This window comes from Podarcis muralis, chromosome 9, assembly GCF_964188315.1.
Source record: "Podarcis muralis chromosome 9, rPodMur119.hap1.1, whole genome shotgun sequence".
NCBI lineage: Eukaryota > Metazoa > Chordata > Lepidosauria > Squamata > Lacertidae > Podarcis > Podarcis muralis.
This window is the reverse complement of record NC_135663.1, coordinates 28,145,545-28,169,032: the sequence shown is the minus strand read 5'-3', so window position 1 is coordinate 28,169,032 and position 23,488 is coordinate 28,145,545. Positions and strand designations below refer to the sequence as shown.

Sequence of the window (23,488 nt, the reverse complement as noted above, 5' to 3'; positions counted from 1 at the left end):
CACAAACCAAAACACCTACTTCTGGGTTTGCAGCGTTCTTAATCCAAGTTGTTCATAAACTAAGTGGTTCATAAATCAAGGTGCCACTGTATAAATAAAATGGTTAAAGCAATTACATATAAAACAATTAAGCAACAACTATCGCATAAATAAGATCAATTTAAAATCCAATACAGATACTGACTAGGACAACAATCTCTACTTAGAAGGCTTGTTGAAAGAGGAAAGTCTTCAATAAGCACCTAAAGTGGCATATAGATGATACTTGTCTGATATATAATGGGAGGGAGTTCCAATGGGTAGGTGCTGCTACACTAAACATCTGATTTTGACATTGTGGGAAATGGACCCATTCAAAAGATGGCATCTGCAGGATTGGATGAATATATTGGAGATGAGTCGCTCTTTTAGGTATGCTGGTCCCAAGCAGTTTAGGGCTTTAAGCACCATTTCTAGCACCTTCAACTTAGCCCAGTAGCTAGTTGGCAGCTGTGATGGGTATATCTTTGCTACAGATATGCATATACTACAGATTAATAATCTATGGTAAACTAGTAAAGATTTGTCAGAAACAAGGCCAGAGATCATACCTCTTACCTCCAATCTTGGAGAAATGATTTACTATTAAGGGAGAACACTGTTCCTTAGAATGTTTGGGAGATAATCGCCTGGTCCACACATCACATGAAAAATAAACTATGGTTTAAAGCATGGGTGGCTAGCCCTCAGTTGAGGGGTCCAATTCAGTCCCACAAGCAAATTTTTCTGAATGCTCCGCCTCCCCCCAGGCACCACCAATTTTTGTGGCAGCAAAAAGGAATGAAAATAATGTGAACACAGTACTGGGGTGAGTGGAGGCCAGTGCCCTGATGGAGATGTCAGTTTCCCCCTACCTCATCATCAGTTTGATTATTTGATGAGAGAGAGCAGTAATCCTTCCTCCTCAGCTGATCAGCACAGGACAGCTCATGGGTCGTGTGTGACTGTGTCTGCTTGTGTTTATCCTGTATAAATGTGAGAGCTACGAGTGTGAGGCAGACACAGCCACTGGGACATTATGGTGAAGGGTGGGTGACAGATGATGATGTTGATAATGCAGCCCCTGGAGGTTGACCAAAGGCCAAAAATTTAGCCACTCCTGGCTTAATGAGATGCATGCTAGTTCATGTGGCTCAAAGGTCACCTCTTATGTTCTACTTCACTCTAGAATGCTATGGCATTGCAGGGTGGAAGCAACCCAGAGGATGACTTCACATTATGTGTGAACATTATCGTTGTGGTTTGTTCACCACTCATGGTCTGTGTGAAGGAAACAAACTATGATTTCTGATTTACATGTAATATGTAACCATCTTCTTGTTTGTTTCCTCCATCTTGCACCAAAGCAAGGAGAAAAGCAGGGACTTTTCAGCAGCATGCACCAGCATACTGCTTGTTTGCATTTAACCATAGTTTATTTTTAATTATGGCTTAATGTGTCATGCAAACTGGCCAGGGCAGAATAAGAAAGAACAACCCCTGCAGCCTAGAATTTCCACCTTCATGTATTTACCCTGCAGCGCATAACAATAGAATTTAAGTGTTTTCCACTTGAGATCATCTAGGAATGTAAATGCATGTAATTTTAGATCTGTTACAAAATGGATTCTGGAATATAGTGTCATTCAAGCTAGAAGTTGCTGGATGAATGATAGATGACTCTTTCTGGAGGAATAATTCTATTTATTTATCTGCAATTATGTAACTAGGAATTTTTTTAAAATACTTTTTGGAAATGCTTTCCGATCTCATATTGAAATTTTGGTAATGAAAGTGGCTAACATTAGCCTGTTAAAAATAACAATGAAATGTACAGATTCTTTATAACAAAATAATAGAACAACAGGAATATGCTCATCGTGAAAGCAACAGCAGTATCTAAAACTATTTCTCAGCTCTCAGTGGTCTGGTCTCAAAGGCCTGTCAAACAAACCTTTGCTGATCTTCTAAAAACCTAACAAAGTAGAATTATTTTCCCATTCTTTCTCTAATCCAGAAATCGTTGAACAAATTTAAAAGAGTACAGGGTGAAGGCCAACTTAATATGGAAGTATTTGTATTGTACTTTTTTTCTGAAAGTGAGATGGCTCCTTGGGAGCCATTCTCATTATACCCCTAACCCCCTCCCCTACTTTAATTATTTCCAGCTCAATAGCACATGAGACAATTAGGTCACAGGCCATTACATGTCTTTTATTTCCATGGAATCTTAGATCATTGATCAATGAGCTGTAGCACTGTGAAGGAACTATTGCAGCCAATACATACATTGCTTTGGGACTTTCAGATTTCAGGAGCGATAAATGTATAGGAATTCAGAAACCCTCATTTGTGTGTGTGTGTGTGTGTGTGTGTGTGTGTGTGTGTGCGCACGCGCTGGGAGGTTGATGGAGCTATATTGTATACATAAAGGACATTGATTTTCAGCAGCAGTAAAACAGGTTGGAATCAGCTGAGAGTTCCTTCTTGTCTGCCCTCTTTCATCTACATTCTATGCTTGGTCTTGCCTCATGCAGAGCCCGTGACAAGTGTTAACCAAGTAAATCTCATCCATGCTAGTCTGAATTCCCCTTCCAGCTTGCACTGGAAAATGTAACACAATCTTCTCTAAAGGGTAACAGGAGGTATCAAATACTTCTGCTTGGGGCCATTCCAAAGGAGCTCTAATTGCCAGGCTGAATATAAACAGCGTGAACTGACTCTTGGTGACTTCAAGTTTAAAGGTTTGGGTGGAGTCCAGAGAAAGGCACATCAGAATCCCCACTGAAATCACTGCAACTTAACTGATTGGAATCCAAAGCATGGCTGCTTAAAGCAAGGTCTTTCATTCTTTGAAGCCTTTGGAGCAACTCCTTGTCCCAACACCCTATTGTAACTAAGCTGAAATGGTGTAACTGAAATACAGTGGTACCTCTGGTTACAAACACTTTGGGTTACAAACTCCGCTAACCTGGAAGTAGCTGCTCCTGGCTGCAAACTTTGCCCCAGGATGTGAACGGAAGTTGCATGCGGGAGGCCCCATTAGCGAAAGCACGCCTCAGGATAAGAACAGTTTCAGCTTAGAACGGACATCTGGAATGAATTAAGTTCATAACCAGAGGTACCACTGTATAACATGTATTATTCTTTACCTGTTAACTCCTGCTCCATTTCCCCCTTATTATTTTCCTCTTGTACAGTATCTATTTGTTTAGTAAGTGTCTTGGGTTAGAGGTTTGTTAAACCTATTCTATGTAAGGGGCCATGTTCTTCTATTATGTTATATAAAGTAAATAATAGGAATCAATTGCAAGGAACAATGTTTAGAATCAGGTTGTTAACTGAGTGCATCTGCTGGTCCCACTGATTTTTTTATTTTTTATTTTAGTGGGCTTAAACACGACTAAATTTCCTTACATTGCAACTAGAATGACTATTCCCTTTATTATAAGAGTGTGAAATTAGTGAGGCAGAGAAAATGTTACCTTGTTCATGCTCCTTGACCTCTCAGCAGCTTTCAATACCATCAACCATGGTATCTTTCTGGAGTGGCTGCCTGAGTTGGGGTGTGTGTGTGAGTAGCAGTGCTTTGTGGTGGTTCCAGTCCTAGATGGATGGACATTTCCAAGGGAGTGATGCTTGGAGAATGTTTGGCCCTGTGGAACCTTCAATGTGAGGTTTCTCCGGGCTTGATTTTATCCCTTACTCCAGAGCTTTCCAAACTTTTCATGTTGGTGACACACTTTTTTAGACATGCATTGTTTAGTTCCAGCAGTAACAGGACCAGAAGACACCCAAAGCAGTTATTATGTCCTCTCAGGGAATCCTCATGCACACCGTAGCCAGGGTTAATTTAGTGTTACATGTGAAACAACTCATATAATGTTCTGCATAGAAATGAATAGTTTGCATGGGTGTGTAGCTAGAATGTTTTGAAACTGCTTGTGGATTTAAGGGCTAGCTATCTCAGTATAACCTGAAATAATCTATGGATCTTGATTGTGTAAACAAGTCCTCAGGGCTAGAATAATGCAGTCAGGAATTTTTAGTGTCGCAATTACATGGGATCCATATCTCTCCTTCTCTGACCTCAACTATGTGCTGTGGCATCTTCCTTTCCTTTTGATGAGGAACCTGTAATCCTTCAGATGATGTTGGATTCCAGCTCTCATCAGCCTCATCTGGCATGGCCAACGATCACAGAAGGAGAGAGTTGTAGTCTAACAATATATGGAGGGGTTCAGCTTCCCTGTTCTGTACGTAGTGAACATGGCAGTGGCCTGCCTTCTTGATGTGCTGTTTGTAGAGAAGAATGGTCAATGGTCCCTCTAGAAAAAAAGAGATCAGCCCACAGATCAATACTAAGCCTAGCTGAAGGTTATACTGAGGACTGTGGCTCTAATTAGGACAAATATGTTGGTGACTAAAGAGCAGAGCAAATGAATAAATTCATTGTATGCAATATTGGCTATTCAGGCTGGTATAAAATGTAATCCTATTTGGCCGACAGATGTCAAATTATAGAGGGAAAGAGTAAGGGACCTTTAATGAAATCCATAAACTCCAGCCCTTTACGTCCTTTAAATCTAGCCAAAGCTCACATGGAATACACTTCTGTCCAGGATATAACGTGCAACCTGTACTTATAGTGGCTTTTACAACAGTTACATAAATGCCCAATGGTGATATATAAAATGTTTCAGCTTCGTTAAACAAGGTAACAAGTTCCTGATTTGTATAAACTATTTTCTCAGTTTTCCATATCTGCCATGTGTGTGTTGCTTTTGCTACCCAACCATGGGGGTGTTTTAATGGTGGGGGTGTTTTCTTATTTCATTGCTAGACTTGAGGAAGTACAGACCATAAATTCACATGAGCTTTGTGAAGTGGTGTTTGGTTGTGGTCAAGTATGAACAAATGCATTCTTTGGCCTGAAATAAACTCCTGGCATCTGTGTCATGTATAATATTATATGGGTCACTGAAAAAGCTATGTAATCTATGTGATTGTTTTCTAATGCCTTTTAACATGATGGAATTAAATGAGAGGTATTCATCCCTGGCTATATTTTGTGGTATGCGTGTGTATGTCTTAATGCCTTTTTAAAAAGGAACTGCAAATTCTGTAAGGCTGATATTTCTGTGCCTATATAGACACTGAGCTTCCAAGGAAGAAATGGTATTGTCACCGTTCATTTCATTTGTAGAGAAATAGTATATCAGGCTGGCTGTGATGCAACTTGGAAGTAACCTCTGTTACTCTGCTCCCTCATCACTATCCTCTGGCATGCCTGGCAGCAAGTTTAGAAGTGGGGTTAGCCAAACACAAATTTGTTCACCATATTAATACATTCCATGTAGATTTCCACTGAAAGACTATTTCAAGGTTGGTAAACAACAGCAAACACTTTTACAAATTTGCCTTAAACTTAACATACAATTCCAACTCCAATCAAACACTACCCAAGTAAAGTAGTTTCTTGGCTGAATATATCAAAGAATGCCAGTGGAGAAAACACTGAAAACATTATGGAACTATGATATGGATACCTTTAATACCAAAGTGATATGAACACTGCATCTTTTCCTCCTTCTCCTCCTCCTTCTCCTCCTCCTCCTCCTCCTCCTTAATCTACTGCTATCTGTCTCCATGAGGAACTTGCCATGACCCCAAATACAGCAAATGCTATTGAGAAGGTTTTTCCTGTAGGATGCAGGGTTGTTGTTTTTTAAATGGTTGCTGTAGACATTGCCAATATTTCATCTATGAGAAGGATTCTAACACAGAGACACACAGCTTATCATTATTTATTTTTTTAATATATAGGCTCTGTGAGACTTAAAGGTGGCAAAAATGAGTTTGAAGGCACAGTTGAAGTTTATCTGAACGGAATATGGGGAACAATCTGCAGCAATCATTGGGATGATACTGATGCATCAGTGATATGTCAACAGCTTGAACTTGGGTAAGTGCTATATAGCTCTTAATTCACATTGGGTTATAAATGGTGCCTTACTCCTACACATTGTAGGAGTAAAATGGAGGTCAGTTCTCAGTTGTCTGTATGTCACAATTGCTTGAAATAATTTATTCACTAAAGTTTGATAATTCCAGAGGAAACATTACTTTTATCTGGAAAGCAGGGACAGTTAAGAATATATGTAGTCAATGACTTCAGTAGAAAGCCAGTAACGTTAGAAATCCTTTAAATAACTACGTAATCAAAACAAGAAAGTTCTGAAATTTTCACTTTATTGTAAAAAACAGCTTTCTGTGCTCTGGTTCTAGAAGGAAGACATAAAATTGGGATACTAGTTTTCTCAGGGCACTCTAAAATAAGGACAAAATCTTAATTATGAACAGTTTCTTTTTAAAAACAAAGCAAAACACTAGTAATTGAATCCTTTTTTTGAGGGAAATATGCCCTATTTTTTAAAATACACACACAAACAAACAATATTTTATATAGGTGATTGAAAAGCTCTGTGTTGCAGCTGTATAACAGGATACAGGAACAGACTCCTGATGGAGCATTTCAGAGTAATTGCCATTCTCCTTTTTTTTAATTCTCCAGCTGTATTGGTTTCAGAGACAGCCTAGAAATCTGTGGAGTTCAGCTGCTGCCATCTCAAGATATGCTGAGTCTTCTTCAGCACCCCATAAATAGCAACTTGCCTTGTTTCTGTGCCCTTGCCTCTGGTGTTCACATAGTCTCTCTCTCTTTACTCTATGCCACTGTTCTTCTTTTCGGCTTCATTTCAAACAGTTTTCTAAAAAAGTGAAAGGTGATGCTTAAAGCAGGAACACTGAAAAACAGAAAAGAATTATTAGGTCTATGGAATCTGTATTGATGCTACAGTCCTGCATGCATTACAGATTTTCTGCACAGAATACGAAATAGCATTAAATTAGCATATAGATTGTTGCAACATTTTTTTCCATTTCATAAACTGAGGCAAAATATCACATTGGGAGCATGACAATCTATACTTGCATTGCCTACAATTACCTACGTGGATATGATCCGCATGTAGGAGACCCATAATGTTTGGATATAAGTGGTCCTCTTTTATTCATGCACAAGTCCCAGTTTAATCAATGGCACTGACCTGCAGATAACTTATGGCGGGATTGCACAAAGATTGTTATATAACTTTGTATTTATGGTCTTGGGTGATTGCCTGTTGTGTCTCGTGCAGTGGAACTGGTTCTCCCTAGAATAATTTGTAACACCAGTTCATGCCTTGACATAGCAGCTGGTGGTTTTAGAATAAGAAGAGAATCTGACGACAAAGAAGACGATGAAATCTTGAGGCTGGATGAAAACACCCACCACTGAACACAAAAGAAGCATGTTAAGGACTGTTGTTCTGTTCAACTGGGATAGGCCAACACTTGCCCAGGCCCAACCTAGCCCAGATCCAGCCTCACTGTACTCTGTGAAATTCCTTGTTGTTGATGAAACTAACAATTATACTGTAAATATAAACTATGCATTTGAATCATTCTCAACTTGGTTTGAGTTTATTGAACCATACATTGCTTTAACATCTTCCTTAACCATGTGGAACTGCTTCCCACATGAAGTTCTACCCAGAGAGTTGCATTTTCATATATGCTATGTAAAAAAATCCCCAGGTGAAGAATTGTCCTACATTGTGGGTCCAACAGTCAAGAAGCTGGTTACAGCATGTACTGTAGAAGGATGTGAGGGACAGATGGGGCTCGTCAACCTGGGAAGGCAGCCCATCTAGGAGAAAAAAACCACTGCTGCCTTGTGGGATATATTTGTGAAAAGAAAAGTCTAAGGAGTAAACCCTACACAAATCCAGAGTGGAGTCCCTAAGACGGTTGGATGGCACCTTGTATACCTCCTTCCGGCAACTCCTACAGGCAAGCTGGTGCCAAATGTATTGCTTTGCTTTCCTTTGGACCACATCAGCAAGGCTGAGAGGGGAGTCTTGTCATCTAGGTCAGTGTTTCCCAACCTTTTTTGGGCAAAGACACACTTGTTTCATGAAAAAAATCTCGAGGCACACCACCATGCCAGATGGGGAAAAGTCACTTTTTACTTATGAAAAAAAAAATAGTAACAGCATAGAAGGTAATGGTTATCTCTTTGATGTCTGATGGGAGGGCATTCCACAGGGTGGGCGCCACTACCGAGAAGGCCCTCTGCCTGGTTCCCTGTAACCTCACTTTTCACAGTGAGGGAATTGCCAGAAGGCCCTTGGCACTGGATCTCAGTGTCTGGGCTGAACGATGGTGGCGGAGACGCTACTTCAGGTATACTGGACCGAAACCGCTTAGGGCTTTAAAGGTCAGCACCAACACTTTGAATTGTGCTTGGAAAGGTACTGGGAGCCAATGTAGGTCTTTCAAGACTGTCGTTACGTGGTCTCGGCGGCAGGTAGCAGCGCTCACAGCTTACGGACTGCACCTTGTAACAGGTGTCTGGCCCAGCAGCCTAAGGCGGACAAGCCACTGAAACAGGCATTCAGAATCCATTCATTTCATAAAACCTGCAGGGCTCAATCTCTGTGTTTGTGTATGTGTGTGTTTCTGTTTTGCCCAAGGGTCTGGGGGTGGGAGAGAGCTCTTTAGCATGATGCTTTTAAAACAATTAAATTATCAACAAACAAACCTGATGATACGAATAGCAACGTCAGGTGCTAGGGGGGGGGAGAGAAGGGGGCCTACTCAGAAGTAAATACTGCGTCCAGGCGCAATTAGCGCTGATTTAAGGTGCACCAAGACTGCCTAAAAACCTCACCAAAGATATGCAACAAAGCGCTTCGTTGCAGAGGGGAGAGTTTGTGCACCGTGGAGGCTGGAGGGCTTCTATTCTACATGCGGGGGTTGGGGGGGGGCGAGGAAAATGTGCTCCGTGGTGGGGCGGGGAAGGCAAAGTTGCAAAAGCGCCCTGCTCCTTCTTCCGCGGAGGGAAACGCTCCTGCAGAGGCGAGAGGCAGCGAGGAGGCGACGAGGTGAGGCTTTTGTGAGGTAGGGAGAGGAAAGACGGGGGAGGGAACCCAAGGAGGATTTGCACGAGAGGGAATGAAGGGGAAACGCGCCTCCCACATGGAGCACTTTTCCCCGGGAAATGCACGGGGTGGGGTCGTGGCTGATCTGTGCTGCGCGCTCGCGTCGTGCGGCCCAAAGTGCTGCAGGATCGCCAATGCAAGACCCCCTTTTAAAACCTCCCCCTCCCCCAGCTCTGGAAAAAAAGGGGGAAGGGGATGGCGTCGGCGTCGGGGTGCGGAGGCTGCCCGTGCCCGGCCAGGCGTCGGTGGCGGTGTCAGCGCTGCTGCAGTGGCTGCTCCTCCTGCGAGCAGTGAGTGGAGCGCAGCCGCAGCAGCGGCGGCGGGGGGCGCGCGCTAGGGCGCAAGGCTGGCGGTGGCGGCGGGGAGCCCGGCGGAGGAAGGAACTTGTCCCTTCCCTCTGGACTCGCGCCCCCCGCAGATGTTGCGCCCGGTGCGACTGGCACCCCTGGCACCCCCCACGCTATGCCACTACTCCCACGGCACACTAGGCAACCTCCGGCGGCACACTAGTGTGCCGCGGAACACCGGTTGGGAAACACTGATCTAGGTAGCCCAGGACCTCCATGCACACTGCCAAGGCTTGCACCCTGGGAAGGTTATTTCAGTGCTGCTAATGCAGTGGTTTGACCTCAGCCCTGTAGGGGCATTCATTGTCTCTCGAGACAGATACCAACCAAAAAGAATCAGGAGTACAGACTCTTAAAGCAAGCTCATTATTTAGTAAAATGGTAGGGAATTTTATATGAATAAACTTTAAGTCCACCTTTTCACATTTGATTATCCTTCTCTGACAGATTGGAACATAAATATTTAATTAATGCCATGTGACAGGTTGGCATCCAAATAATGAAAAACCAGCAGGTTGCTATGGATACATTATAGAAGTGATTAATTAACCATTTGCAACTTCAAGGGAGTTTTTCAGGAAATAATGAACACCCAAGTGAAGTTGTTGTATTCATCTGTTAATCCTACTCGGTTATTTACCTCTCTTCAATACATATTTAATCGTAAAAAGATTTTTTAAGAGGGTGATGCTTGAATATGTGTATTTTTCAACTGAAAGCAAGTCAGCTAAATTCAAGTTGTAACAAAATATTGGAGAATGTTAAATGGAACAAAGCATGACAAGTACAATGCTGGATTTAATGCAGGGCAGAGCGCTGTGTGTTTGGAAGAGAATTCTAGGGCTGCTGTGGCTTGCTATAGCTAAGCTCTGATTCCTGGCTAAGGTCACCTGTGCTTCTTATCAATCCTATCCCATACTGAATATTACAATGGTGTCACCAGTAGTGGTACTGCTAGGGCAGAGGGCAGGGAGGCCAACCGTAGGTGGAAGCAGAGTTTTGTCAGCATCTTCCTCCTTGTTAAGTTCTACAAAGGTAAACCTGAGACCAGTGAGGAATCTGGCAGCCAGGTCCGCCCTTAGACTGGTTGTGCATAAGGAAGCAGGCTAAGGTTGGTGGGGCAGTGTCCCATTTGTCCTCATGGAGCAGTGTCCATTGCCTGTCACATCCCACAGAGTGATTGTTCTTTTGTGTTATGGCCCTTTTTTAAAAAAAACAAAAAAAACCCGAAGCTTTATTGGGTTTGCTTAGAATACATGCAATGTGATGTTAACTAGAGATTATTCTTCTCTTCTTAAAAGAGTGGCCAGTTTGAACTGACTCTGAGCTGTTTTGTAATGTCTAATATTAATCTGCACATGCCAAACCAATTTATACAGATATGTGGATTAGATGAGATCAAAGTTCTGCCCATCTGGAGGTTGCAATTTTGCTTATGGTTTTAGCTGTGTGTTACGTGCAATTTCTCTATCTGGTTTTCATATAAAAAGGTTTTTGCTCCCAGATTTCTCAAGGTATGAGCGATATAAGCTGCCAGCGAGTCTGCTTGAATTATCTGTTTGATATTAGGATGGTTTCAAAATGAGCAACTAATTTCCATATAAAAATGGAACACATGTATGGGCTCTCCTAGGCTGCTACCTTCACCCGAGTGCGAATACCTGGTACAATGTATGGAGAAGGCTGAAGAAGAGATGCTGATTCATGTACATTCATCTAGAACCCTATAGCTGACTACTTGCCTAAAGAGCTTCTGGAACTAGAGCTCATATTCTGTGCTTCAGTTTATGGGGCTTACCAGTGGCTTCTAGAATTCTCTATAGCATGATCCAGTGCAGTGTGCTAGTGCAGTGCACTACAGTGCACTCGTAGTATTTTAAGAGTGCTCCCAGCGAACCTTCAAGCTGTTTTTAAAATTCATGTACATTTAAAAGAGACAGCTTGGGGGATTGGCATGAAAGTTGCCTGTTGGGAAAGTTGCAGAAGAAATAGTCTGTCTCTATTGGCAGCTCATGTGAGAATTTTAAAAGTGATATTGGAGTTCACTGAGGATAAGGGAATATTTAAAACAACCCATTTAATTTATGAATCACTCTTCACGAAACATCCCAGAGTGATGAATCATAAAAACATCATAAAGCATCAATAAAAAAAATGAAAACAATTTCAGATCCAGTACACATGCATATACATAATATCCACTGAAAGGCTTAGTTGTGCCTCAGAAACTGCAGTGAAACATGTGCTGTTTAATTTGGAATAGTACATTAACAAGGGGTTTCTAGTTATCTCAGTTGCCTTCCTTTTTGCCTATGTTTGTTGCTTTTCCCACAGGGAGAGAGGCACAGCGAAGCACACCCCATTTTCTGGACCGGGCCTTATCCCTGTTTACTGGAGTGATGTACATTGCCATGGCGATGAAGAAAACATCTTACTTTGTGAAAAAAGTGTCTGGCAGGATGGAATGTGTCCTCAAAATATGGCAGCTGCTGTTGCATGTGGCTTTTCCCATGGTAAAATACAAGTACACATACATAATTTGGTTTTGCATTATGTAAACAGCATAGTTATCTTCAGAGACGATTTGGTTTAAAATAGCCTTGTTGAGAACAGTTGGTGGTAAAGTAGTTAAGGGTATGCTATATAATAGCGTCATTATTCTCCTCCAAGTTGTATTTAATTGAGGCCAAAATACCCTTTGAACTAGCTGGAATTATTCCACAAGGGAGATTTTGAAGTCAGTATCACAGCATTAATGCAGAAGGTTTTGTATTCAGGGATTAGGATGATAGTTTCAAGGACTCCTTTCTCTGTTCTTTGGTCCTTGGTGGTTTTCACTAGCCTTTTAAGGGACTCTTCAGAGGAAGGATGGACATGTTGATAACGACATTCCCTTCTGGGGTTTTCCGGCAAGGCCAGTGATGGGCAGGGCCAGAGTGGGAAGGACTGGACTCTACAGTGACTAGGTCCAGAGGCTAATGTTGGTGGCCCACTGCCTTCTCTTTGTGTCTCTCTGTCTTCCTTTTGGCTGTACCTTCCACCACTTTTCCTCCTTCTTTTACCACCCACATGAAATTGGTCTGAGAACCACGTAAGATTGGGCTGAGGACTGTCTGTGTCCCTATGGCTGCAGTTTGACCACCTGTGGCCTATGTAATGATTGCCCACTATCTTCTTGTCTGAGTCCTTCTACCTAAAGGTGTGTGGTGGTGTTTCAGGGCACTTGCCTGCACTCTTGACTGTGTAATACAATGGCTAAATATTTGTGAGCTTCCTTAATACCTTTCTCTGAGCATCGCTAAAGCAAAGACAAAATTAAGCTGACCGGCACAATTCATTCTCTCTTGAGACAAAAGTAGTTCAAAGCAGGACCCTTAAAGGTGCCCAAGAATCAAACCCCAAAGCCTGTAAAAAAAGATAGGGGATTCCACATGGCACACAGCACTATTCATCAATGGAAGGTGGAACACTTATGAAGCTCACATTGCTGCTTGCCAGATGACATCATGTCTCCCTGAACAGCTGCCTGCACCTCCTTGGGAAGGCATGCCTCACCCTTTGAGAATGATGCCTCCAGAATACATTGTGTGCATATATGCGCTTGTCTAGGCCAAAAATACTTGCTGGTGTTGCAATTTGTCACCTTCTGAAAAAGTGCATTCTGTATTTTTTCTCTTTCCAAATGAAGCATCATGATTGATGATATTCAAACCATTCTGTTTCTCAGCGAGTTTGTCCAGCTAGAGGAGTGTACAGTACTGACATCCTTAATTATGTTACTGTATAGGAACTGCACAGATATGCAGAATTTTTTAGGGCTGCTTTATTCTTTATCAGACCATCGTATGAAGAGCCTCTGTGGCATCTTTTTACAGCCTCCAGTATATTTATATACAGGAGCAAAAATGTAATGCAGAAAATGATTGTTTCCTAAGGTGCTGTATAGGGAAAAGAGAGCTCGTTGAGTACAGTGGATTGAAAAAGTCATGTGAGCAGGGCTAGTCTGGGCTATGCTTAGAATTCTGCAGGTTAGTTCTTGCAACTACTTTACCTATGAGCAATCCTAACATTTCCTTAGCTACAAACAGGCCTTGTAATCCCATGGAGAAACGGTTACAAAATGGGCTGTATGCATATACAACCAGCAACTATTTCCACAGGTCAGGAGCTCTTTTTCTAGTTACTGTCACCATGTGGATTGCTTCAGCTGTATAAATGCACCTTTTGGTGTACATCGACATTGCTCTGTGTGAGTGTGTGCCAAATCATAGATTGGGGCTGCCTGCATGGCTCTGAACACAGCAGTGTTGCAAACTGAAGTAACAACTCTCTCGAGTAAGACACAGTTGTATGCAATCTTGTCATCTGGCTTGTGCAATAGAACTTCCCCTTTCCTATAGCCCCCAATATACTCTCAGAATCTGCTCTAGAGGGCTGGAGGACTCTCCCATTAAGTTCTTGGGAATGCACAGACAGAAGAGAGGAAGGGGAAGGCTTGCTGTGCAACCAGAACCTGGCTTTTGCAGCACTGGATAAAACTATGTTTTTAAATGAAACCCCAAATTTTAATCATCAAATAATGCAGAAGACTGAGGATAATACACATGGTCCAAAGTAACAGAATGTACATATGGAAGACCCTGGTTAATTTGTTGCAAACAGAGAAGGAAGCACAAGGGCTTCATGCTTTCAAATACTTCCAAATTTCCATTTTGACCATCACAGAGAAGGTGTGATTCAGTGATAAACATTGTTGAGAATGCTTCGCAGAGGCAACTGGCTAGCCCCTGTTTGAAACTTAAGTTCCGTTATTGTTATTCAGTTATAAGAAAGCATCACTACTGATGGGGTTTCCTTCACATCTGTCGAGTTTAGGAGGTGTGGAATTCTTAGTTTCTGCAGTTGAAATTTCTGCTTTAGAGCTGCAGGAATTATTAAGACTCCAGGCATGCTGTTGCGTTATGCCGTTAGTGATCTGAAATGAGCCACAATATTACTAGGTTGTGTCTCTTCAAATTACAAAGCCTTTGCTGTCCATTTGGTAGCAGCTGATCACTAATAATTGGGAAACGAAAACTTCATTTCCCTCCCTTCCTTATGTGTTTCATTTCAGACCCTGATTTTATCCCAGTCCGACTGGTGGATGGAAGCAGTGCTTATGAAGGAAGAGTAGAAGTGTATCATGCTGGTCACTGGGGAACCATCTGCGACGACCAGTGGGATGATGCGGACGCTGAGGTAGTCTGCAGGCAGCTTGGCCTTGGGTTAGTTTCCCCACCCCAGTATATTGTATTCAGTTCACTGCCAATGAATTGAGATGCAAAAGCAAAGTCAAATGCCTGCACCATGGTTTGAAATGGATCTGATACTTAGGACGGCTGAACAAGCATCACCACTTGAGCCAAAATAGAGTCTTTTGACCACCTCAGGGTGTAACTAAACGTTGCTGATAATGTGTAGACTCTAAGCTAAAAGGGCAATCTCATGTTTTGTTCTCCTTTTCTTCCATGCAACTTGTAGGGATAGTATGTGTGTGGTGTGGTGCAACAAATGTCACTTGCAGGATCATCCTTGCCATCATTAAGGGCAACGATGTCACACCATGTATTGACTATCCACATTCTACCTAGGAAAAATCAGTAGCCCAGTGTGACTTATTTGCATGACAATTCTCAGATTTGTTCCCCCATGAATTTCATGTTGACTGTAGGTTGTATATTGGAAGTAATCAGGGGAATTCACACATGAGGATAGATTTGAACTCATGCCTGAGAGCTGCACAGGGAGCAGCCCCCTTGTGCTAAATAGAGCTTCTGAGGCCATTTTCTAAACACTGCCCTCCACTTCTGATGTTCAGCATGTTGCTCCTGATATTGGGAATCTTTGGTTTCCAGTATGGAGTGGGGACTGCATCTGTGTTGATGAGAAGCGAGTCAAAGGTTCATGCACATGCAGCATCACTCTTTTGAGCCCAGCCCAAATATACAATTAGTGTGCCACAATTTATGGGTAATTTGTAATTTCGAACACGTGCCGCATGCTAAAGTAGAATCACATTTACCTTACTTTGAGGTTGACTAGCTTGCCTCTGTCCCATGAGTTTAGTAAATTATAGTTGCCATTAAATATTCCCTATCCACATGCTTTTATGGGAGCCTAAGGACTAGTGAGCTCAAGAAGAAAAAGCAAGATGCCTTAGCAGGTAGGCTCATCATTCCTAGACTGAAATTTACCATGAGAGGAAATATATAGTGGCTGGGGGTGGATGGGCTAGGAAGAGACGCCAAGCTGTGTATATATGTATATCGTCTCAGTTAATCCAGCTGGAAATGTTCTGCAAATTATAAAATAAAGCCTCTTGGCAATGACCTTCCTATCCTCTCACAGCTTTCTCTTGGCATTACTGTGCAATAAAACCCACCAGGATTAGTTTGCCAGTGACAAGAAGAGAATACTGCTCATCTAATTAAATACTTTCTGTATGCTAACCCCTCCCCATTATAGCATATGGATTTCCAGCCTGTGAGGCACTGCATAAGTCTATTTTCAGCAGAGCATGTAGAATATCCAGAGTTAGTACTCAGAATGCACCTATTGTAACGAGCGGAGATTAAGTCCTTTTTGTATCATTGGGTCTCCTCCGACTTAGTTGGACATCATCACACATCTTTGATATATTTTTTTCTTCATTCCACTGATATAATGAAATGTTTTTTGAAATGTTGGTGTTACAGTGTGGTTTTGATGTGCATTGTTTTACCGTTTTGATTCTTTTTAACAAATGTAAGCTGCTTTGGGCACACATTTTAATGTGCATGGAAAAGTGAGATATAAATTAGAAATGAAAAGGGATGCAGTGCAATGTAAGTCCCCAGGACACGACTAAACAACAACAACAACAACAACAACAACAACAACAACAACAACAACAACAACAACAACAACAAACCACTGGCATTAGTGGTGGCTTTCTTCCTACTGCAAATAGGAGTTTTGGGGGAGCAATCTTCAGCAAGACCACAGCAGGGGAGGAAACGCCTAAAGTTCCCCTTTCTGTTTGCTGCAGTATCACCCCCGGTAGCTGCCAGCTGCATTTTTTTAAATAAAAAAAATGCATATTTAGTGTGTCTTAATGTCTAGTTTGGCCTTTTGTTTCATATTTTCTGGCAGGTGGCAAAAGGATGATATGTTTTACTCAGTGATTCATAAACTCTGCAGGTGTGACATTGAGGGTTGCTTCCTTGATGACTAAAAGAGGCAACCCCCCCCCCAAAAAAAAACCCTGTTGAGGAAACAGTCTGATGTATTTGCTTTAAATTGTAAGAAACAAGAGCCTTTCTTCCAAAACCAGAATCTATTGTCCTTATATTAATTTCTCTTTGTAAATCACTGTGAGACATTTTAAGGTTTTATTATTGATGTGTTGTTACAACAGGAAGCACATTCTTTCTTGCTGAATTATCTAATTTATCTCTGTTTTGCTGATCCTGTTCCCTTAATCTAGCACCAGCCCTTGTGTCTGCCAGGTCCTCTGAGTTTACGATACTCACTTTTGATAATCTCAACCTGCTTTAGGCTGTGGGCGAAGGAGACGGCCAGATGTCTTATAAACAGATTGAAAAACCGCAGCATATTTTTATGAGTCATGAAGGACATTAAGATAGAAGTTTTTGGGAAAGTAATCTAAAAAGAAACCATGGTGTGCAAAGCACTGTTATGTTTAAGGCTGGATTTTTCAACTATAGATGTCGTAAATGAGTGTCTGGTGTTTTATATACAGAATGAACTTTGCTTTGTACTCTCCCTGTTTTCTTTACACATGACCATGTTCTTCCTGCTTTTTTTAGGGTATATCTCCTTTATTGTCTATTAGCTGTTTGTTTCATTTGGGGGGGGGGAATGCAAAAAATAGTCTTATTTTTGTCTTCTCCATACAATTGACTAAACTAAAGAAGAACATGGGGTAGAATATTTATTTTGGTTCTGTTATGACAGAACTGCTCTAATTTCCTGATAAAAATGTACACATTTAATTGGCAATGCAAAATCTATCAAAGGGTTCTTTAGGAAATAAGCATCTTAAGTAGCCACTCTGTTCATCTACTTGGATCAATATTGCTTTGGATTGTAGCATGTGTACCAAAGCAATACAAACCATTTCAGTAGCTAATTTAGAGGCACTTTCTGACCATTTGCCATCATTGATTCTCTGTTTGTTCATGTTGGTGCAGAGGGGTTGCCAAGGCATGGAGCCAGGCTTATTTTGGAGAAGGCTCAGGTCCTGTGCTGTTGGATGAAGTGCGTTGTACAGGAAATGAGCTGTCTATAGAACAGTGTCTAAAGAGTTCCTGGCAAGAACACAACTGTGGCCACAAAGAAGATGCAGGAGTTTCCTGCACACCTCTAGCAGGTAGGCAGCAAAGGTTGCTGAAGTCTTAGAAGTCTATAGATTTTGAATCAAGATGGAGTGAAGCCATGGGACGTGGGGCCAAGTCAGGGTGACATTTCAATGTATATAGTACAATCATTTTGGGATTAAATTATGAAGTTGGATAAAAGCAACAATGGGAAATGTGCCAGTATTAGGGCTCTCTCCCCTTTTACTTTTTCATAAAACCTTGCAAATTACTAGTGTCTAGCTGTTTAATGAATCTGTTCCAGCACATTTTATAGCACAGATTCTTTCCCCCGAAGTTGCCTCTTAAACACTACTGGCTCTTATTTTTAATGCTACAGATGGTGCCATCAGACTGGCAGGTGGGAAAGTCAGTCATGAGGGACGACTGGAGGTGCTTTACAACGGACAGTGGGGCACCATCTGCGATGATGGGTGGACTGAACTGAACACACATGTGGTTTGCCGCCAGCTGGGCTTTAAGTAAGGTCCATTTATGTGAGGAGGTTAATTACTTTGCAGATCACTGCTGATAATTTTCTGCAAAATGCTATTGTCCAGAATTTCACAGGTGCCCAGTTAACTTCACTGTTATGTCCTAATCAGGAGTACATTTATCAGCAGTAAAACATTATTGAAAAAATTCAACTAGGATTTAAAGAAAAATGGTTAGATTAAGAATCTTAATTATCTTATTTTTGTCAAAAAAAATAAACCCATTTCTTAGTTGTCTTTGGTTTGGGAAGGGGGTGCACTTTATCAATTGAATCAGTTTGCTACCAGTCTCTAGTTCAGCAATCCATGTCTGAAAACAGTCCTACTGGAACAAATGTTTAAATTGCCAGCAGAGCAGGCAGGTGCCAATTTTTAAAATGGGAATTGAGATAATCTGGGCTGGTGCAGACATAGCACTGAGCAGTGCTGTGGTATTGTACACTCCTTCCAACAAATCTAACTTTTGTAGTGTGTGTATTTCAAAGTTTGCTGTATTAAGAAGGAACTCAGGAACGTTGTTGTTGACTTAAATCTGATTAGTCCTGGGAGGGAGGAAGAATTCACACCCCAGAAGGAAAGAACATGGAAAGTGTATGTACAAGGCAAAGCAGTCAGCAGGATTATATCTATAGCAGCCTTTAGTGTCAGAGGATGAAATAGAATTCTGCATATTGTGTCAAATGAGTGGTTAAATGCTCTGCTGAATCAGGGCCTTTAAAAAGTAAAACATCCATGGATTTCTAGCAACAAGATTTATTTAAAGGTGGTGGACACTGGACAATGTTACTCAAAATAAAATGGATGCTAATTGAAGTTGAACTTAATTGTGCTGTGTGCACTGGAACTGTTATTACATGAAATATTATTGTTTGTTTTTTATGTTGTTCATATGTTCAATACCTCACTCACATTACAAGTGCCAATCTATCTATGTGCAAACAGGAATGGGAAAAGTGTCTCAGAACACTACCCAGAAGAGAACATTGGACCCATCTGGCTGGATGATGTCAGCTGCTCAGGAAAGGAGTCTGCAATCCTCCAGTGTTCAAAGAGGGAATGGGGAAAGCATGATTGCAGCCACAAAGAGGATGTTGGGATAAGTTGCTATAGAGATTACGACAGCCACAGAGCCTCACTGGGTAAGCTCCTCTCTGTAGATGCAAGCTTGGATACAGAGAACCAAGGGACCCCAAAGGTGCTTTAGTTTTGTGGTTCTTGAGCACCAGTCCATCATGCCACATAGCAAACCTTTTTGGGAAACTGAGGCTGCTTCTGATGTGGCACAGGGATGTGCTGTTTACAGGCAAAAAGTCTGAACTTTTGCTGGGCATATGGAAGCCAGTGAGTAGCCCTTTGAATCTTGGCCACATTCTAGCTAGAAGAAGATACAAAGCAGCTTTCAAGATTGGAAACAGAGAATAGTTATACTGAGTATCCATTTAAAAAAGTTAAATCTGTTAAATTTAGAAAGGCAAGGAAGGAGAGAGCTGCAAGAGCAATACAGAGCAATGTCTACCTAGTACAGGACCAGGCTATTTGTCATGTAAATAGAGGACATTTTTAATCTGGTTACCATAGGCTTGTTCTGAAGCAGCTGAGTACTGGAATTTCACAGAGAACTAGAGTATTTTTCTAGTGAAGCACATGCACAGCCCTTGGTATGGTTGTAATGGTGAACTCCACATACTCAAGTGTGACATATAAATAGGCATGTGAATAAATCCTCCCCATAGGTATGAGTTTTCGGACAACTTGCAGATTGAAAAATTGTAACGTGAGAAGTGTCTGGGAAGGAGCTATAGTTATTCCAAAGAACAAGGAGCTGAGATCTTTTTTCTGCCAAGGGTCAGTCTTCTACGCAATGCATGCTATTGATGGACAGGGCCAGATCCATGGAGTTTGCAGAATTGCATAGCTCTTGTGCACTCTCTCTGCCAGCCCATTCACCACTCTCTTTGCCACCCCTGCAATAGAGAGCAGAGCAAATGATTGGCAAGCAGAAGGTCCTAGGCTGAAACCTTGGCATTTCCAGTTAAAGCATTATGGATAGCCTGACTAGGAAAGACCCCATACCTGAGGCCTTGGATGCTGTCTATCACAAGAGACAGTACTGGGCAAATATGGACCAATGAAGACAACTTCATATGTATAATATAGCTGAACAGCCAGCTACAGGTGTTTAAAGAACCTTGACTACCCAACCCGCAAGAATGGAAATGATTGATCTCATTTATCACCCCAGTTTATGAGGAGGAAAAATATAGGTCTCACCCTATGTTGGGAAATGGTAAACAGAGTCAAAGAACAGCATTTCAATGAGAAGTAAACATAGTAATGAAGATTAGACAGCTTATAAGGAATTTATTTAAGAATTGCATCATGTCTTTCAACTTAACAAAGAGCTCTATTAAGTATATCTTGGTACCATACCAACTTTATAACTTGAGGCATACTGTTAAACAAATTATAGTGTTTACAGCATTATTGAACTAGAGTTTCTTTCCATCTTGCATGCTTTGCTAAATGAATTTCCAGTCATATTATTTTTGCTAAATGAATTTCCAGTCGTATTATTACTCTTTCCCTCATCTCTTTTCATTGCTGTTCTTTTACACTTCTTAATATTCCAGAGCTTTTATTACACCAGCAGTATAATGTAAATAGTATTTCTGCGTGGGTGAGACCATGAGAATGGGAACACTTAAACCCCGAATAGCTGGGGTTCATATCATAGTGGCCATTCACGTAGACACTAAGTGAACATCTGTGCTGCTCTGTTCATGAAACTATGGAACTTAACCTGAGCTGGAAAGGGCCCAATATGGTTAAATACTGCCAGATGGTAAAATTCCCTTTGGGTACCTGAAAATTGTATTAATTTAACAGTTGTGAATGAAACTTCCAAGTAGTAACAAGCTGGTTGAGAATAAAATCTGCTCCATTTTACAGCTAATATCCTGTGTTGCTGCCCAGGTAATATGAGTAAAGTCTGAACTGAAATTATATTCTTGTAGAGTAAGCATTTCTGGATGATGACAAAAATGAGGTGAAAATTTTGACATTTTGGATGTAGTCACTGATGTTGCACAGTAAATTTGAAAGAAGTTAGACGAGGCTCCTACAGAAGAACCACTGATATAAACAAATGTTACAGTAATTAGATTATTAACTATTTTCATATCTATTGTAATATATTTGGAGGGAATGAATCTCATAAACAGTTTCTGAAGTTTAAGAAAGACTTAAAAAATTGTAGAGTTGGAAAAATCCGACAATGCAGCTAGATAAAAATAAGCATTAAGACTTGATTTTTGCAAATATTCTTAAGAACCTAAGAATTGCTTTGCTGGATCAGACAGAGGGCAAAACATAAATGCCTGGCATGCAAGCTGCATCTGGATCCCCCCCCCCCCCCCCCGTAATTAGTTATGGCACAGGAACACAATTGCCAGCAGGAGGTTTCCCTTCCTTCTCAGCAACAATTGGAATGAAAATCTACCCCCACACCCCAGTGCAGCTTTGATGCTTGAAAAGCCTTCCATTGACATCAACAGCCGCATGGGAGGATGGCTGTTTTCTTCCTGATTGCAGCCAGGGAGGGAAGGAATAAACCTTCTGCCTCCACATGCTGGTCACAATTGGGCCTCCGCCAGGGTTGGCCCTCCAATGAGGCCAGGTGATGCAGCTGCCTCAGGTGGCAGGGTCCACTGGGGCAGCTGATCCCAAGGTCAATATTTCTTCCCCTTTTGTTCCTCATGTAGATCTTCCCTTGCCCCTTCATCATGGGTGTGGGAAATGACATTTTGGGGTCTGCCACAGGTGCCCAAATGTCTTGGACCAGCCCTGGCTACCCTACTCTTATAATTGGTTAAACCAGAAAACCCAGATAGGTAGCATGCAAGCTATACTTTTAGCATAATGTGCATTTTGGCCCTAGGAGAGGACCCATCTAGTTCAATAATCCATTTCCAAACAAAGTGCCAGCAAGCCCAGCCTTTCATCCATGGGATTTATCACGTGTAGACAACGTGCAGGGTTGCTTCCAAATGAGTCATTTTAATGTGCCAAGGAAGTGCTATTAATGGATCCTTTCTTGTGTTGAAGCTGTTGTGTGACTTTTTCACCCTGTAGTCACTTTAGAACTTCAACCATGATCACTGCACTGTGGGCCAAGTGTAGTTAGAGCTGTGAGCTGGGTGTGCAATGATGCAGAATGAGTTCCAGTCAGTCTGGATATACTCAGCCTGCATATGTTAAAATGTATATAATAAATTCAAAGGCAAGGATAATGTGACATTTGCTATGTTTGATTTCAATATGCGAGCAATTGTTAGTTTCATCTGTTCTTTCATCTGTTAATGCTCTGTTGTGCATTAGGAAAATGTAATTTGAGCTGTTGTGCAACAATAATACATTATTAATAGCAGAAGACCTTTCTATGACACTGGCTGCTAAACTCTTGAGGAAACGTAAGGTTAGAAGAAAATGTATTGATTGCATTTATGAGTTCATCGAGTAATGATGATCAGCCTTTGGGAATTGGCAGTCTGCCATACCGTTCTTCAGAGAAGATTAAAGTGTAACTGAGCCAGTCAAGGTTTTCAATTCCCTCTCACCCAAGAAATGTTTGGTAGTGCTACAGAAAAGCTTCAAACAGGGGAGTGTCCTAGATATGTGCCAGGAAACAAACTACAAAACAAAGCAGCTATACCCGATCACGGAACTGAAAAGGGTTTGATTAGAGCAATTATAATGTGCATCTTCAACTAGGCTCTGCCATATACACCAGCCTTCCCCAACCAGATGACCATCCAATATTTTGGACCACAACTCCCATCCCATATGCTGGCACTGGGTTGGGGGAGGGTGATTTAGACTGTGCATAGCTGACTGTATGTTTGAGTAGCCACCCCCATTAAAAACAGCAGCTCATATAGCATGTTAAAAAGCCCTAGAATTCCAAGCAGGAGGTTGTAGCATAAACTTCTGGCTGACATTCTCTCTTTGTCCATGAAAGAGAGGAATCAAGCTGTGATCCACACCTGCCACCTGAAATGGTACAGTCTAGCAACATATTATTATGAAATTTGGGGGTGCAAGACAGCATAAAGTCCGGATCAAGCTAGTATCAGGATTTAATTACATTCTCCACTGATACAGGATTCTTTAAACTGGACTTTTGGACACCT

General features: G+C 41.6%; 1 protein-coding gene across 2 annotated transcripts in view; it reads left to right on the top strand.

Moving 5' to 3' along the window:
- The window catches only part of PRSS12 (serine protease 12), a 50,399-nt gene that overhangs the window by 7,113 nt on the left and 19,798 nt on the right, over positions 1–23,488 (top strand). The window contains exons 2-7 of one of the 2 annotated variants that reach the window (XM_028744051.2): positions 5,845–5,983; positions 11,744–11,922; positions 14,523–14,673; positions 17,641–17,819; positions 18,146–18,287; positions 19,242–19,438. In XM_028744051.2, coding sequence (XP_028599884.2) covers positions 5,845–5,983; positions 11,744–11,922; positions 14,523–14,673; positions 17,641–17,819; positions 18,146–18,287; positions 19,242–19,438 — 987 coding nt within the window. The remainder of the gene's footprint in view (positions 1–5,844; positions 5,984–11,743; positions 11,923–14,522; positions 14,674–17,640; positions 17,820–18,145; positions 18,288–19,241; positions 19,439–23,488) is intronic. The other variant, XM_028744052.2, reaches the window with a different exon arrangement.